This window comes from Caloenas nicobarica, chromosome 1 (genome assembly GCF_036013445.1).
Source record: "Caloenas nicobarica isolate bCalNic1 chromosome 1, bCalNic1.hap1, whole genome shotgun sequence".
Taxonomy (NCBI): domain Eukaryota; kingdom Metazoa; phylum Chordata; class Aves; order Columbiformes; family Columbidae; genus Caloenas; species Caloenas nicobarica.
Genome location: NC_088245.1, coordinates 124,179,929 through 124,198,072, shown reverse-complemented (window position 1 = coordinate 124,198,072; position 18,144 = coordinate 124,179,929). Strand labels below are relative to the sequence as shown.

General features: G+C 41.9%; 1 protein-coding gene across 2 annotated transcripts in view; it reads left to right on the top strand.

Annotated features, from left to right (window-relative positions):
- The window catches only part of SON (SON DNA and RNA binding protein), a 43,118-nt gene that overhangs the window by 4,767 nt on the left and 20,207 nt on the right, over positions 1–18,144 (top strand). For both annotated transcript variants that reach the window (XM_065652267.1, XM_065652276.1), the window contains exons 3-6: positions 1,258–11,733; positions 13,229–13,389; positions 15,524–15,664; positions 17,445–17,633. In XM_065652267.1, coding sequence (XP_065508339.1) covers positions 1,258–11,733; positions 13,229–13,389; positions 15,524–15,664; positions 17,445–17,633 — 10,967 coding nt within the window. The remainder of the gene's footprint in view (positions 1–1,257; positions 11,734–13,228; positions 13,390–15,523; positions 15,665–17,444; positions 17,634–18,144) is intronic.

The following is an 18,144-nucleotide window of genomic DNA, read 5'->3' as shown; positions in this document are numbered from 1 at the left end:
AATTCCTTCTCCACTGAGTGGTCCATCTGTTGAATCCATGTCTCTCCAATTTAGAGACTAGGATGTCGTGTGAGACAGCATCAGATACTTTGCACAAGTTGAGGTAGATTATTCTTCCCATATCCACCAACACTGTAACCCCATTGTAGAAGGCCACCAATTTTTTTCAGGCGTGATTTGCCCCTGGTGAAGCCACATTGGCTGTCACCAATCAAGGAACCTCTTTTATTTTTCGTGTGCTTTAGTGTAGTTTCCAGGGGGATCTGCTCCATGATCTTGTTGGGCACAGAGGTGAGACTAACTGGCGTATAGTCCCCCAGGTATTGCTTTTTTGCCTTTATAAAAATGGGGGTTATGTTTCCCCTTTTCCAGTCAGTGAGAACTTTACTGAACTGCCACAACTTCTCAAATATGATGGATAGTGGCTTTGGAGCTTCAGCTGCCAGTTCCTTCAGGACGTATGGATGCATCCCAGATGATCGAAACCTCAGTCTTCCTCTTTCTTTCCCCTCTCAGTGATTGTCACCGCAGTCACCTGAATGTATTAGTTACTTTCTTGTTTGAAGCAAAAGCTCCATCAGATACTTGCAGGTTTGCAGTTGCTTGTGGCAACTGCAGTCCAGTCTGAGCAGCTGGTGGCCTGCAGTGCCCTGAAGGTTGTTTAGAATTGGTGAAGTAGATGCTGTTTCCCCAAATTTGTTTGGAGAACTTAATGAGGAACTTCATATGCTTAGATAATTTCTAACACATTGGTAGTATTAAGCTCACTCACAAGTTAAAGCATTGTAGGGAATAACGGCTCAGCCACATTTTATACAATAAGCATGCCACTATGTAGATATTTGGCCTGGAAATCAGGAGGAGTTGTTTCACTTCCATGTGCAGCTTGATGTACTTTAAAAGCACATCTCCAGCCTCCTGGAAGAATGCACTGCCCAGTTGAATATAGGTGTAAGTATATACAACTACTTCTTGGAAAGAGTCATGTTCCTGCTGGAACTGTGTTGCTGACCAAGATTTTCTAACTTTTTGAAAGAAAAAATTAGTTATTTTTACTTCAAGTGACTCCTGAGAGGAAGGGTAAGAGGACTGGAAAAGGGAGTGTGCGCTATTTGTGTGTAGTATTTTAGTGAAGAAGGCATGGGTTTCAAGATTGAATTTTTTTGTGCCTCTGTCCATGTACTTGGTCACTAGTCTAAAAGAATTTTTAAAATGCAGTTTTAATAACGTTGACAATGAAAATATCATTTTTTCTAGATGTAGACAAAAATACTGTGAAAAGTAGTACTAAGTCTACAAAAAGAAGCTCTACTGGTGAAGATGAAATTCCTAAGAAAAAATCAAAGAAGAACAAGAAACATAAAAGCAAGAAGAAGAAGAAAAAGAAGAAGAAAAGGAAGAAAGAGAAAAAGCATAAAAAGCAGCCAAAGGAGTCAAAGTTGAGTACACGTCATGGAGATTTGCAGCCTGTTTCTCACTTGATGCCAGAGAAATCAAGCTCCAAATTGAGTGTACAGCATGGAGGATTTGGAGATACAAATCTGGCTGTCCACGTGCAGCCAGAAGAACTGTCCTTAAAAGCAAGTGAGGAGCTTGATAGACAAGCTGTAGGACTTGTTTCTCATTTAAGAACTGATTCTCAGCAGTCTACAGAAAATCTTGGAATTGAGAAGGGGACTTTGTGTGCAACAAATCCTCCACTTAATTTAGAAGGCAGCCAATCTGGAATCCAAGAAAATGCTAGTATAACTCAAACTGAAATTTGCACTAGGGAAGAACAAATTAAACAGTCTCATGAAACTATTTATCTTAGAGCTATTAATGTGAGTGGAAAGAGTGTTCTTGTTGATACTGGAAATGATATTTCGTCTAGCATCCCATTGGGAGTAACCAATAAATCTGAAATTCAGAAAGATTCAGCAGCAACTCTACCTTCGGAGGTAATAGAAGCACTAAAAGGTTCTGAAGTTATTCTGAAATCTAAAGGCACTGGGGAAGTACAAGCTTTAGATACAGCTCTTGAGTCTGAGACCATGGAGGTGTTGAAATATTCAGACACGTCTCTACAATCTGTGGCACAGGGAGGAGCAAAAGTGTTAGAAGCAATTTCAGAATCTGTGACTTTGGCAAGTGATGTGACAACAATTCCTAAATCTGCAAATCAGGCAGATCTGAATACTGTGAAGGTAGCTCACATGTCTGTGGCCATAGAAGAAGTGAAAATTCCAGAAGCAACTGAAAAATGTCTGCATATGGGAAATGTGGAAAGATTGTTGGAATTAGGGGGTGTGAGCAGAACTTCGGAGACAACCCTGAAGCCCTCAGTTACATCAGATAATTTGAGAGTGATGCAATGCAGCCCTGTGGAGAGTTCGAGTGTCTTGAAAGCAGGTGTATCTCTGCAACATTCTTTAAAAATACCTGCAGCAACTGCTGTGACCCAAGTGGAAGTAAAAAGTGCCAAAATACCTCTGGAACCAGGAACTGTTACAAAAGTGAAGGATATTGAACCAGCTAGAAGCTCTGTGCATACGGAAGAAGCTCTTCAGCCAGTTGCTGTAGTGAGGGCGAAAACTTTGGAAACAGTCATGGAACCTCTGGGTGTTACAGCAACAGATATCAAAGCAGCTCAAGAATGTCTACAAGTTGAAGTAGTTAAAGGTGTGGAAGGTACCACTGATCCTGCAACAGTGCTGAATGCATCAATCTTGACTGAAACAAGAAATGTGGATAGAACACAGGAATCCACAGTTCCGGCAGAATTGAAAGATATGAATGTGGTTGCAGAGGCAAAAGATTTAAGAGCAACTTTACAGCCCGTTGCGGTTGGGCAGACTTTTCCCCGAACAACTCCAGACATCCAGATGACAGAGAGTTTTAAAGGTCCACAAGCAACTGTGGAAGTTGCAGCAGTAACAGGAGTAAAAGGTCGAGAAACAAGCCAAGCTACTCTGCAACTGGAAAATACTAATGCTTCCAAAATTTCAGAATCTACTTTCAAGCCTGTAGCTGTAATAGAGGCAAAAGATTCAGAAGGTACTTCATTACTGAGACAACCAGAGGAGGGTGAATCAAATGTGAGAGGCTTGGAAGCGGCTTTCCTGTCTTTGCAGAAAGATATGAAAGGCCCAGATTCAACAGTGGTTTCAAAAACTTCAGAAATAGATCTAGATAGAATGGCAGGAGTAGAAGCAGGCTCAGGTGCTCGTCTCCTAGCTATGCAAGCCAGATATGTAAGACTGGTGAAGAGTTTAGAAACAACTGTAAGACCCATAGCAGAGACAGAAAGGAAAGCTTCAGAAGCAGACCTTGATAGAGCCAGGGCAGAGATGAAGACTACATCATCGCACCTGCACATGAAAGGTGTGAGAGATTTAGGAGATCCAGCATCTGTAGGTACAGCAAATATACAAACTTTGGAAGCAGTCTTGCAGCCTGGAAGCCTTGCAGTTGCAAAGGGCTTTGGAGAAAATGTGTGTTCTGAAGCCAAAACAGGTGGCAAAGTCTTGGAAGCAAGTCCAGGACTTCTTGCCTTAGAAGAAAGGTCAGAAAGGACTCCTGAATGTGTGGTTGCATGTGCAAGCGTAGCACCAGTTAGAGAGTTTGAGGCATTATCAGGAATGGTGCATTTGAAAACCACAACAGAGAGAGAACCAAAACGTGCTGAAACAGTTGCAGAACCTCTTGGTGCAAGCAAAACAGAGAGTTCCATCGTTTCACAGTCTCAGGTCATGACACATACAAGAACCTCACAAACTGAGGTTGTAGGGGACATAAGGGATTCTGAACTAGCTACCAGTTCTGCCAGTGTAGAAATGAAAGGTTTAGACAACTCATCGGAAGTTGAGGCAGTTTCAGAGGTAAAAGATGTGGAAGCACAATCAAAAACTTCACACTTAACACACATGAAAAATTTGGAAATGGCTGAAACAAGGACACTAATGCAAGGGCTGGAAAGAACATTGACGTCTGAGGTGGTTAGAGAGATCAGGCACTCTCAAGTAGCTCCAGAATATCCAAACAAAGCAGAGGTGAGAAGCCAAGAAGCAGTGCTAGAACCTCTGCAAACAGTGATGGTACAGACTTTAGAAACGAGTTCAAAATCTGCACAGGAACAAATAGTAGGTCATTCAGAAACAGTATTAGAGTCTTTCCCTAGAGTGGAAGAGAAAACGATGACATCAGAAGTAATGACAGAAGTGAGAAACTTGAAAGGAACTCTGGAATCTAGTGTTTTGACAGATGTGAGAACTCAGGCCCCTACTGTAGAATATGCAATTGCAACAAGGAGTGAAAGCACACAAAGAAATGAGCCCTCACTTACTGATTTAAAAGATTTGTCTGCAACAGTAGAGGTGAAGGGTTCTGGAACAGTTGAAGAGACTGAGGTACGCATGGATATCCAAGGTTTGGAAACTTCTCAAGAGTCTGGAGGTGTGGGGGTGATGAATGTTTTAGGTTATGCTTCAGAAGCAGTTCAAGAAGCTTTGCACACTGAAAAGCAAGGACATTTGCAAGCAGTTCTAGAAGCAAAACCTGGTGCAGAATGGAAGAGTACAGAAGCAGCTCCAGAAATCTTGAGTACTGCTGAAATTGAAACTTCTGATGCAATTCCCAAACCAGGGGACATGAAAGATCTGGAAACAACGCTGGAACATGAAGTAGCAGCAGAAGTACAGTATGCAGAAGGGGTGCAGAGTCAACACATGGAGGACATAAGAGTTCTTGGTCAAGCTCAGGAATGCAAGATTGTGGTTGAGAAAGACGCAGGGCAAACTTCAGCATCTGAGTCTTTAATAACAGAAACAGTTTTTAGTTCTTCACATGCAGCAGATGAAAAAGATTCAGCAGGGACTGAACAGTTGGAAGCAGCTCCAGCTCATATGGCAGAAACAAAAGATTTGGAAACAGGGCCTTTTCCTGAGACTGTAGAGCTGAAAGATGCAGAAGCAACTGTGGGTTTGGAGGCAGAAACAAAAGATTTGGAAGCAGCTTCAGCACCTGAGACTGTTACAGAAGGAGTTCCTGTGCTTGCGTCAGAGACAAGCCAGTCTGAAGTCATTCCAGAGGCTGAGGCTGTCAAAGAAGCAACTCCAGAAGAGGAGTCAGAGAAAAGAGATTCAGAAACATCTGATGTGCAACCTGATGTGGCAGCACGAATGAAGGAGACTCTGATGAGACTTGAGAAGGTTATTGAAAAAAGCAGCCATAGAAGCAGTGATAAAAAACATGATGCAAAGAAACAAAAAAGGAGTCGCTCCAAGTCTCAGTCCAGGTCTAGGAAGCGGAAGAAAAAATCACGGTCACGTTCTACTTCCAGGCGTTTGACCTCTAAAAGAGCACGTTCTAGGAGCAGAAACTATTCAGATTCCAGAAAAAAGCATTCCAAATCTAGATCCCCATCTGTGGAGAAGAGAGAGAGAAGAGTGTCTTCACGGAGGTCCAGGCGCAGACGTTCCAGGTCGTCTGATCGTTACAGGTCTAAATCCAGATCAGCAGAAAAGAGAGGGAGCCGATTGTCCTCTGGGAGATCCAGACGCAGACGTTCCAGATCATCTGACCGCTACAGGTCTAAATCCAGATCAGTGGAAAAGCGACTGTCCTCCCGAAGATCCAGACGTAGACGTTCCAGGTCTTCTGATCGCTACAGATCTAAGTCCAGGTCGGTGGAAATTCGACTGTCCTCTAGAAGATCTGGGCGCAGACATTCCAGGTCTTCTGACCGTTACAGGTCTAAGTCCAGGTCAGTGGAAAAGCGACTGTCCTCTAGAAGGTCTGGGCGCAGACGTTCCAGGTCCTCTGACCGCTACAGGTCTAAGTCTAGGTCAGTGGAAAAGCGACTGTCCTCCCGAAGGTCTGGGCGCAGACGTTCCAGGTCCTCTGACCGCTACAGGTCTAAGTCTAGGTCAGTGGAAAAGCGACTGTCCTCCCGAAGGTCTGGGCGCAGACGTTCCAGGTCATCTGACTGCTACAGGTCTAAATCACGGTCAGTGGAAAAGAGGGGCAGCAGATTGTCTCCCTGGAGATCCCGCCGCAGACGTTCCAGGTCCTCTGACCGTTCTAAATCTAGATCCAGGTCTTCAGAAAAGAGAGGGGGCAAAGAATACTCATGGAGGTTCAGACACAGAGGGTCTGGTTCCTCTGATCGTTCAAAATCTAGGTCAAGATCTGTTGAGAAGAGAGGTCGGAAGGCATCTCTGCGGAGGTCTAAACGTCAGCGCTCGAAGTCCTCTGACCGTTACAAGTCTAGATCCAGATCAGTGGAAAAAAGAGATCGAAAGCAATCATCACGGAAGTCTAAACGTCAACGCTCAAAGTCGTCTGACCGTTACAAGTCCAGATCCAAATCAGTGGAAAAAAAGAAGGAGTCCTCACGAAAATCTAAGCGTCGCCGCTCAAAATCTTCTGAACGTTACAAGTCTAGATCTAGGTCTGTTGAAAAAAAGCGTAAGGAATCTTCGAAAAAATCAAAACGGAAACGTTCCAAGTCCTCTGATAGTGTTAAATCAAGGTCCAAATCTACAGAAAAAAAAGAGAGTAAGTTATCTTCAGTAAAGTGCAGTAGCAAGCATGTGGAGTCTTCTGAACCTCAGGAGTCAACCATATGTCTTGAAAAAGATGTTCCTGAACCATCTTCTGCAAGTGAAGGCAGCTCCTCCAAATCCTCTAATGGTCCCATGTCAGTAGCTTTGTCTGTTGAAACAGTAAATGGCCCAGAGCTTCCACCAGCATCTGAAAGTGGATTTTCCAAAACATTTGATGGTCTTGAGAAAAGCTCCTCATCTGAACAAACAATGGGTCTGCAGCCTTCTGTAATGTCTGAACTTGACAGGTCCAAAACTCCAGATGACCAGGAATTGAGATCCATGCCTGTGGAAAAAACACAGGTTTCAGAGCTCTCTCTGACATCTGAAAATGGATTGGCTGAAAAAGCAGTGGCTCTGGAGTCTTCATCGTTGCCTGAACTTACGTACTCCATACCCAAGTCAAGATCCTCATCTATTGAAAAAGAGGGAGATCCAGAAACTTCTTTGGTAACAGAATTTCAGCTCTCCACATCCCATGAAAATGAGTTGAGATCTCTCAAAGAAATAGAGGGTCCAGAGCCTCTTCTGACACTTGGAAGTGGATGCTCTGTATCTTCTGATGATTACAAGACAATCTCCTTGTCCTCTGGAAAAATGGAGGTTCAGGGGTCTTCGCTTATGTCTGAAAATGTACTTTCTGACTTGTCTGATGGTCACGAATTGAGACATATGCCCACTGAAAAAGCAGAGTTTCAGGAGTTCTTGCAAGTATGTGAAAGCGAACCTTCTAAGTTGACTGACAGCCTTGAGTCAAGGTCACTATCTTTTGAAACAGTAGAGGCTCAAAAATCATCTCCAGTGCCTGAAGTTACATGCTCTGCATTCCCTAATGTCTGTGAGTCAGCCTCCTTGCCTGTTGAAAAGGGCCAGGTGCAGGAGCCTTCTCTGATTTCTGACAGTGAATGCTTCAAGTCTCCTGTTGGACATGAATTAGGATCCAGCTTTGCTGGACAAATAGAGGAGCCTCTGTTGATGTCTGGAGGTGGCTCCTTCAAGTCACCTGATGGACATGAACACAGATCTTTATCTGTTGAAACAGCAAAAGCTCCAAATGTTTCCCTGACATCCGAGTGTGGTCCTGTTGAGATCTCGGATGACCTGAATTCACTGTCAGCTTTTGAAAAAACGCAGGAAGTTGTACTGACAACTGTAGGACAGAGCCACAAGTCTTCTGAAGTTCATGAATCCAGATTGTCCGTTGAAAAAGATTTAGATGGTCCAGCACACTCACAAGTAGTTGAAATTGACTGTTCTGAATCTTCTGAAGTGCATGAATTGAGATACCTGCCTGCTGGAAAAATAGAAGGTACGGGATCTTTCTTGATGTCTGAAAGTGGAATTTCTGTGTGCCATGATGGCAATAAATCAAAACACAATTACTTTGAGAAGACAGAAGGTGCAGAACTGTCATTGGCATCTGAGCTTAGGTGCTCTGTCTTCCCTGAAGGTTATGAATTGACATCCACTGCAGCTGAAAAAATTGAGATACAGAAACCTCTCCCACTGCAAAGTGAGTTCTCCAAGTCTGCTGATATTTGTGAATCAGTAAGTGCACCTACTGAAAAACTACAGGCCTCAGTGACTTCTCTGACATCTGAAGGTGGGCTTTTCCTGTTGCATGATGGTAATGAATTGAGACCTATCCCTGCTGAAGAAGTAGAGGTGAGAAAGTCATCTTTGCCCTCTGAACTGCAATGCATTGCATCCCCTGATGGCCACAAGTTGAGATCTGCTTATGATGAAGAAATACGGGTGCAGGAGCCAGCTCTGATACTGGAAAGCAGATGTTCTGTTTCTTCTGATGATCACGAGTTGACATCCACTCCTTTTCAAAAAGCTGAGGTAGAGGAGCCTTCTCAAATATCTGAAAATGAATGCACAATAGGGCTTGATGGCCCAGAGCTGACATCAACTCCTGCTGATAAAACAGAGATGCGGCAACTTTATCAGATGTCTGAAGAAACATGCTCATTGTCCATTGAGAACCAGGAGTTGCGGTCACCCCCTGTTGAAAAGGTAGAAGTGCAAGAGCTTGTTCTGATGTCCGAAAAGGAATATGAGTTGAGATCTAGCTCTCCTGAAAAGGTAGAGGTGCAGGAGGCTTCCGTAATACCTGACAATGAATATGCTGTGTCTTCTGAAAGTCATGAATTGCCGCCTTCCTGTGCCGAAAAAACAGAGGTACAGGAGTGTTCTCTGCTGTCTGAAAATGAGTATGCTGTATCTCCTGAGGGCCAGGAGATGACGGCCAGCCCAGCTGAAAAAGGAGTGCAGGAGCCTTCTCTTACATCTGACAGTGAATATACCATCTTCCCTGAAGGCCAAGGATTACAGTCTACCATTGCTGAAAAAACAGTCATGCAGGAGCCTTCGCTAATATCAAACAGTCAATATGCTGCGTACCCTGAAGGTCAGGAGTTGCTCTCTGCTGTTACTGAGAAAACAGAGGTGCAGGAGTGTTCTTTGCCATCTGAAAATGAATATGCTGTATCCCCAGAGGGCCATGATTTGAGATCCAGTCCTCTTGAAAAAGAAGAAATGGAGGAACCTTCTGAAACGTCTGAAAGTGAAAGTTCAATGTCCACTGATAGCCAGGAGCTGCAGTCTACTGTTGTTGGAAAAACAGAGGTGCAGGAGCTGTCTTTGTCTGAAGGTGAATGTACCATGTCCCCTGAAAGTCAGGAGCTGCAGTCTAGCCCTGCTGAAAAGGTAGAGGCTAGGGAGCCTTCTCTGACATCTGAAAATGAACGTGCTCTGTCTCCTGAAGAGTATGAATCAAGATTGACTCATGCAGAGAGAACAGAGGATATGGATTCTTCTTTGATACCTGAAAATGACCATATTATGTTTTTTGAGAGCCAGGAGGTAAGATTCACCACTGTCCAAAAAGCAGATGAGCGGGAGCTTTCTCCAACACCTGAAAACGAACATGCAGCATCCCTTGATGGCCAGGAGTTGAGAAGAGTTGACGGTCTTGAACCCTTGACACTAAATGATAGAGCTTCCATGTCCCCGGATGACAGTGACTTGAACTCTATCCCTGTTGAAAAAATGGATGATGCAATGCCTTCTTTAATTCCTGAAAGTGGGTGCTCCATGTCCCCTGATGGCTACGGAGTGAAATCTGGCTCTGGTGAAGAAGCAGGAGATCTAGAGCCCCCTTTGGTATCTGAACGTAGACATTCCACATCCTCATATCAGGAAGGTCCTGAGCTGAAATCTCCCATGGAGGAAGAGGGTCTAGAGTCTTCCTTGATTTCTGAACACAGACGATCTGTGTCCCCTGAGGACCATGACCAGAAATCTACCATAGATGAAGAAATGGATGATGTTGAGCCCTCTTTGACATCTGAACGTAGGCACTCCATGTCCCCTGATGAACATGAGTCAAGATCTAGCATTGGTGAAGAAGGAGAGTATCCGGAGCAGCCTTTGACAAGGGAGCGTAGATGCTCTGTGTCTTCTGATGAGCATGAGTCAAGGTCTTCTGTTGGGGAAGAGGATGCAGAACCCTCCTTGACAGCTGAACGAAGAGACTCCGTGTCCTCTGATGAGCATGAGTCAAGGTCTACTGCTGGTGAAGATATAGAAGATGGGGAGACCTCTTTCACAGCTGAACGTAGACACTCCACGTCGTCTGATGACCGTGAGTCAAGGTCTACAACTGGTGAAGAAGCAGAGGATGTAGATTCTTCTCTGGCAGCTGAACACAGACGGTCCGTGTCTCCTGATGGACGTGAGTCAAGGTCAACTACTGGTGAAGAAGCAGAGGACCAGGAGGTGTCTTTGCCAGCTGAACGTAGACACTCCACGTCCTCAGATGAACATGAGTCGAGGTCTACCACTGGTGAAGATGCGGAGGATATGGAACCGTTGACAGCTGAACGAAGAGATTCCACATCATCAGATGAGCATGAGTCAAGATCTACCACTGGTGAAGAAGCAGAGGATATGGAGCCATCTTTGACAACTGAACACAGACGTTCCACATCCCCCGATGGACGTGAATCGAGGTCTACCACTGGTGAAGAAGTAGATGATGTGGAGCCCTCCTTGGCAGCTGAACAAAGAGACTCTTCATCGTCAGATGAGCATGAGTCAGGGTCTTCCAGTGGTGAAGAGGGTGAGGATGCAGAGCCCTCTTTGGAAGATGAAGATAAACAGGATTCTATGGCTCTCGAGAGGTCAGAGGAACAGGACTCTTCCTTTATAGCTGAAAGTAGGCGTTCTGAGTCTTCTGAACGTGAAAAATCTAGATCCAAATCTGTTGATAAAGCATCTGACAAGGAGTCTCCACGGAGATCTATAAGCAGACACTCAAAATCTCCTACTCACCAAAAAAGTCGATCGACGTCTGTTGAAAAAGCAGCAGACGAGTCTTCACGGAGATCTAGACATAGACGTTCCAGTAGATCTGTATCTATTGAAAAAACAGCAGACAAAGAGTCTTCACGGAGATCGAGACGCAGGCGCTCCAGGTCCACTGCTCACCAAAGGAGTCGATCGACATCTGTTGAAAAAGCTACGGACAAAGAATCTTCACGGAGGTCTAGACGTAGACGCTCGAGGTCGACTGCTCGCCAAAGGAGTCGATCCAAATCTATTGAAAAAGCAGCAGACAAAGAATCTTCACGGAGGTCGAGAAGCAGACGCTCCAGGTCTTCTCAGCGCAGATCCCAGAGGTACGATACAGAATCTCGTTCTAGACGGAATCGCTCCAGATCAGCAACACGGAGAAGAGCATCAAGATCAAAATCTAATCGTCGCTCTCGTTCTAGCTCATTGTCGCGTTCAAGGCACAGAAGGAGGAGTAGGTCAAGGTCAGCATCAAGAAGACGGCGTTCTTTATCAAGAGACAGGCGTAAGAGATCGCAGAGAAATAGATCAAGATCTACTGACAGAAGACGAAGGAGATCAGATTCAAGAGATCGTAGAATATCACTCAGATTACGGAGCAGGAGTCGAACACCTATTCGTCAAAGGCGATCAAGGTCAAGAGGAAGAAGACGGAGCTCTAGTAGGTCACCAATTCGACTACGGCGATCCAGATCTTCAGGAAGAAGAAGATACAGCAGATCACCTGATCGTCGTAGGTCAAGGTCATCAGAATTTTCAGTCAGGTCACCTAAACGTCTCACAGACTTGGGTAAGTGATGGTTTTATTTTCAGTAGTTCCATGGCTAGGTTACATTATTTTAGCACATCTCTAGCATTCGTAAGGAATTTCTTGGAAGTCGTTTTGTGCGTTACTTTCAGGCAGTGACTTCCAGTAGGAACGTCTATGTTGGAGCTGAATCGATGCTTACCTTTTGGAAGAAAGTGTATTTACAGCAGGTTATGTTTTGAGTATAGAGCTTTTATACAAAGCTCCTCTGTTGCAGTCTTGAGGAGTACTGTTCGTTCTAATTGTTAGTGGAGGCCAAGTACTGTAAATGTAACAATTTCTTCCTGAGAACAAATTGGGCATGAAAGAACATGTGAAAGTGCCAGTTGGAGAGTTCTTAGCTATGTTGTTAGCTGTAATGCTTGTTTATCTGTTTCCATTACTCTGTCTTGCCTCTTAGCTATGGTAAGAACTTAATGGAAAGGGAGACTTGTTTCTGAACGTGTTCACAGACTCAGCTGATCAGAAAATAAAAAAATTCTACTGAACCATATCTTTTCTCTGTGACTGGAGAAAGAGAGGCCTTGTAGTTTCCTTAGGTAGTAAGTTACATAATGAGAAATACGGTTTTGAGAGACAAGCTCTTGTAGAGTGTGCGAGGAAGCCTCCTGTTGTGGACCTCAGGTTCTGATCCTTTTAGTCCTGTCTCATAACATTATGGAAGCCCCTCTATCAGAGTAGTATTTTTGTACAGAACATAAGAATTAATGAGCGTCCCTGAATTTGCCTTCATGCTTTGATTACGCAGCAAGTCTGTATCTATATACTTCTGTTGCTTAATTGCTTAAGAAGTAAAGGAACATTGTCCTTTTAGGATTTTTGTGAAGCTGTATGCTTGCTGAGGGTAGTGGTAACTCATTTTTTTGCAAACTAGCGGATCAAATAAGACATACCTTATTTTAATTCCTTTTTTCTGTGATACGGCCACATATGTTTTTGTCCTTAAAGCAAAATTCTGTTTTATTAACAGTTTTGCATGTAATTGTATTTTATGCAAGTGCACATTTTGCTTATGTTTTTCTGTTGGTTGTAAGTAGCTTTCAGGCTATGTGCTGGAGGACTTGTGGGGACCTCCTCAAGACCTTTGAATGCTTTTCAGAGATAGCTAAGAAGTAGACTGTGGAATTTAGGGTGTCTAGAAGTGACCCAGTATTTCCAAAACTGGAATGAATAAGTGAAGTAAAATAAGCATCAGAACTTCTGGGCTTTGGAAGATTTTGAGTGCTGTAATTTGGACTCCTGTGCTTTGTGTTAAAGTTGCAATTTCACTTGGCTTTCGGGTAGACCAAATTTAAAGAAGTCCAGAGCAACTAAGTACAATTTTAGTTATTTTCACAGGATATAAAAATGCACAGTGTATATAAAAATCTTGTGTTTTCTCTTTGCATTTTGTTTAGTCTGCTAGAAATGTTTATTTCTTACTAAAACAATAATTTGTAAAAATAATAGTTTTTCTTTAAATTTTTTTTTTTTTTAGACAAGGCTCAGCTACTTGAAATAGCCAAAGCTAATGCAGCTGCCATGTGTGCTAAGTCTGGTGTTCCCTTACCACCAAGCCTGATGCCTCTGTTATCTCAAAAGAAAGACGACAAAGCTAATCAGAAGTCATCAAGAGATACGCTAAAGGAACTCACTGAGGTAAGAGAGATCAATGGTATCAAACCTGAAAATGAGCAAATCGGGATTTTGTGACTTCAAGGTCAGCTGCCATTCTGTGTGCTTGGTTTGTGTGTAAGCTGTCTTGTGGCTTGAGCCCTTATTCTCTACGCAGGTTTTTTTAAAGTCTTGAAAACAGGCTATTTAATTCCATGGAAATGCATGAAATCTAGTTCTTGTGCTTTTTTTTGGTTTTGTTTTGATACTGTTATAATTTTCTACAAATTGATAGTTCTCCTTGCAGTCCTGTTAAGAAAAAGCTTTCACTTCTAGTTTTTGCTTCTGGTGTTGTTAGTTATTTATGTTCTTTTCTTAGTGAATTTCACGTTGTCAAATGTTATCTCTGGATTAAAAATCTGTTGCCCACTTCACATAGTTCTGTATATTTTAGTATGCACTCTAATATAGTTTTAGAGACTTATTGTTGCAGTTCTATCCTGTTGCAGTCCAAGTCTACAAATTGGATGGTTTTGTTCTGATTGTGGGGAAAAACTTGATACTTGTCCTTTTACTGTAGTAATGCCACCTAGTTAGATTTGCTTATTTCCCCCTATGTTTTTTTCCCAGAAACTAGAGAAAATTTGGAAAAAAAAAGTATTGCCTTTTTTTTTTAATTGCATCATCAGTGTGATAGTTCTGAAATATCTGTTTATGGAAATAACATCTGAAATTAGGCAAGGTCAAATTGCTGAAAAGTAATCTCTTAGTTGTGTGTGGGTTGGTGGAAGCAGAAGTACTTGTTAGTAAAGAAGGTGAGATTGTACAGATACACTGTGCAGACATATTAAGTGGTTGTTCGTGTAACCTGACCAAGATCCAGTGTAGCTGGTGCTAATCTGGAAGCCCAAAACCTGCCCCTTCCTTCCACTTTCCAACTGTGGCAATCTGGTGCACTGTGTTCCTGTTCCGTTGAATCAGAGTTGGCCGCAGAAGCAGTCCAGGCCATCATCACATGGTAGTGTGTCCAAGTGGAGAACCCTTCTCAAGCCTGCTCAGCTTCTTGCCAAGCTAGCTGCCTTGTCTTTCCTCTCTGCATTGTAACCTGCAAACCGGACAAACTGTTTCCAATTAATTAGGAGCCAGTTAATAACTATAGATAATACATTTGGTTGATTAGTTTTCCAAGTAGTGCAGGCCTTTCCTGTTGCCTAAAGAATGTGCTCCGGTCATTGTTGGGAGACATCTTAGTGCAGGAGAGTGCAGGAATCTTATAATAAGGACTGATGAGAACAGAACCATCAATGCATCCTGCTTTTTAGAGATGGAGCTGCCTGTTTGCTTCTTATATGCCAGTAATCAGGTCTTCAAACAGACCTAACTTAAAATGGCGTGAACTTGAACTAGAATCAAATCAGATGATGGCTTCACTTTGCTGGTATAATTTCCTCAAATACCATGCCTTCAAATGTCTTGTTAAGTTTTGTGACTATACTTTTCATGAATGGGGACGTAATAGAAGCATAACGCTAGACTATAATGTTCTCAAATGCGTGTTTTGCTGAAGTAGTATGTATTTTGACTGCAGTATCCTCGTTACACCTGTATGTTTTATATTCAGCTTCTGTTGAATATGAAGTGGGGATATCTTGCATGTCTGGCCAATGTAAAAATATTTCAGAAGAAATCTGAGATGCCATTGCTTCTGACTAGGTCCCTGCACTACCAGTGGAATTTAGAATTAGAAATTATTCTTAGATTTTCCTGTGTAATAGTTTTCTGAGTTCTACTGAAGTTCCTGTCAGAGTGCAATATGCTAGTTATGTGAGATGTCAAACAACCAGTGAGTACCTACTTTGGAATGTTGCAGCCTTAGACACGCATTCTGCAACTAGCGCTGTGTAGCAAGTTTTACAGTGCGCTGCTGAAATCTTATGACTGTGAAATTATTTGCTGCATGAGTGTCTAGCACACCTAGGCAGGTGTTTATCATGATAATGTGTGTAAAATGTCAAAAGTACGGATATTGATGACAGTGCTAAAAGGTTTACTTATATTCTACCTCTTGCTTAAGAAAAGAAAAACACTTTTTTGTGAAAATGTTATTTTTGTATGTTTTGGTTGGAAGTCTGGGTTTATTCAGAGCTCTCATATCTCCCCCCCGCTTTCTCTTTTTAAGAAATGCAAGAAGATTGCTCAAAGCACAGATGATGTGATAGTGAATAAACCCCATGTTTCTGATGAAGAGGAAGAAGAACGTCCTTTCTATAATCATCCTTTTAAGCTCAGTGAACCCAAACCTATTTTTTTCAATTTAAGTGTGAGTATTTCTTTAATTTTCAGTTTTAAAGTTGTGGTTTATTTTTAAATAATGCCAGTAATTTTGCAGAAATTAAACAGGGATTGATAATTTGGTGAGATTGCATGGGGATGTTGTTTAAAGTACTCTTGCTACAATAAGAAATTTACCTTTAGTCTATGAAATTGTGGTAGTTCCCATAATAGGATTGAAATGGCTTTTGAAATGGCTTTTTTCATCAAGGTCTTTGCAGTTTTTAAAGCTTAAATAACATAAAGAGGATCAGTTTTACTTCACGTTTTCATTGCAAAAATATGAATATGTATCTACAAATAGCATTGGAATTGGGAAGTGCTTTTGGAACAGCCTTGTTTTTCTTTAAAAGACACAAAGCCTAGCAAAATTCTCAAAGCATTTTGAGGTGTTTTAAATAAGATTATGTCATCAGCTTTGTGCAGACTGCAAAGCTTGTACGTCTGCTTCTTCGGTAGATCTCAAGTATTCCCTAAAGGAGAAAGAAGTTCTGTTAGTTTTGAGATTAGTCAATGAGAAGTAAATGGTGTATTAAGAATGAAGAATGTTGCTTATTACTAAGAGGGTCTGAATGTCCCCCCTCCTTGGGGTCTGCTTTTGACTCTGTCAGAACTTGCGTTGGCACTTCCTGGGTATGAGCAGGTCGGAAGGAATAAAATGAGGGAGCATTTCTTCAAATGCATCTGGGATTCATGTGCTTTGAAGAATGGATTAGAATTAGTCTAGATTTTTTTTTTTTAACAGTTGTATCTTTGGGGGTTTATATGCCCTTGAAAGTATGCTCTGATGTTGCAGGGTATGAAGTACTATAAAAGTATTAATATGCTAAGTGAAAATAAAAATAGCATTTATATTTCTGTGTACAAATATATATAGCTTGTGGCAGACACAAAATAAGCAGTAGTACATGTTTACATAAGATGTAAGGTAGAAACAGGTTTACAGTTTATATTGTACTGTTAGAAATTGGTACGATAGAATTCAAGAAGCCTTGGGATTGTGTACAGGCTCCATAGAGGAATGTTCTTTAGTGGTTATGGGCTGCTCTGCCTCTTTTCCACAATTTTGACACTTCTAGTATCATTCTTTTCATTCTTCCTGGATTCTAGTCTTACTACTGGTCCCATTTGTGTTCATTTGATAGCAGGAGTTTACTCAGTATTGTGAGCTGTCTGGGCTCTGCTTGCCTCTTGGAAGAGGAACCTGTCAAGAGGTTTCTGCGGATTCTTAATATATTAGCAATACTTTCTAAGGAAAACAAGCTTAAAGACTTAATTTACTTTGAGATTCATGCTGCTATTAACAATTTTTTTAAAAATGAGAAAATGCTGAAAACTACTTTCTCTATGTATAGTAATGTAGAGCTTTTATCATCATGTGGATATCACAGCCAATGTGTTTTGCTGCCCAGGATTTTTAGTTTGGAGCTTTCCATTACAAAATGTGTATGTGGCAGATTATGATTGTTCTCTTTATGATGGGGTGCAGGGAAAGCGGGGAGCTTGACTGAGAGAGTGAGGTTTTGTGTATTTTTGTCCGCTGAAGCTGATTTAAGCCATATTAGCTTCTAGTTGTTTCATCTTACACTGCAATTTGTTGCTCACTTGTGTGTTTTTAGGGCTGTACTAAAATGATTTGTTATAAAGGCTTTCAGTTTGATGTTGGTAAGAAGGATGATTGTTTTATGAAAACTTAATACCAAGTGTATGCATGTTGTGAGTATTGTGTGTTTTCAAGTTTCAACTCTTTCTAATTTTATGTCTTGAAGACTCCCAGCATAAAACCAGCACCACCACCACAACCAAAAAATCAGGTCAGCCTGTCAAAGGAATTTCCTGTGTCATCTGGGTCTCAACATAGGAAAAAAGAAGCAGATAGTGTCTATGGAGAATGGGTTCCAGTTGAGAAAGGCAAAGAAGACAGCAAGGATGATGTTTTCCCCAAACCATCCATTGAGGTAAGGAAGGGAAGGAAAGCATATCATATTAGAAAACCAAAGCCGTTACCTGGTCAGTCTGGTACCAAATCGCAGTCTGTGAAAAAAAAACAAAAAACCAAACAAAAAACCAAAAAAACCCCCACTTAAGTAGGTAGTATCTGACACTTCAGTAACCTAATACCTGAACTGCTGCGGTCTTCAAATTTAGTCGCTCACATGTGCAATGATGAAAGCGACCTGTACCCATACTGTGCACTTTTGTCAACTAGTGACTTCATTGTCTCGATAGAATTTAAAATTTTGCTTGAAGATGAAAAGCAAGTTTCTTGTCCAGTTTCTTGCAGAGGTTAATAACCCTAAGTTGAGACTTTCATAATTATAAATTCAATAATAATTACAGTTGTCCTGTCAGTCTTAAAGCAATAACATTGCATTGAAAGGCAATTCATTAAAAATAGATTTGAAAGTAGTTTCTAAAACTGCCATTTCATCTGGATGTATCTAATAATTTTTTAGCTTTACAGTCACA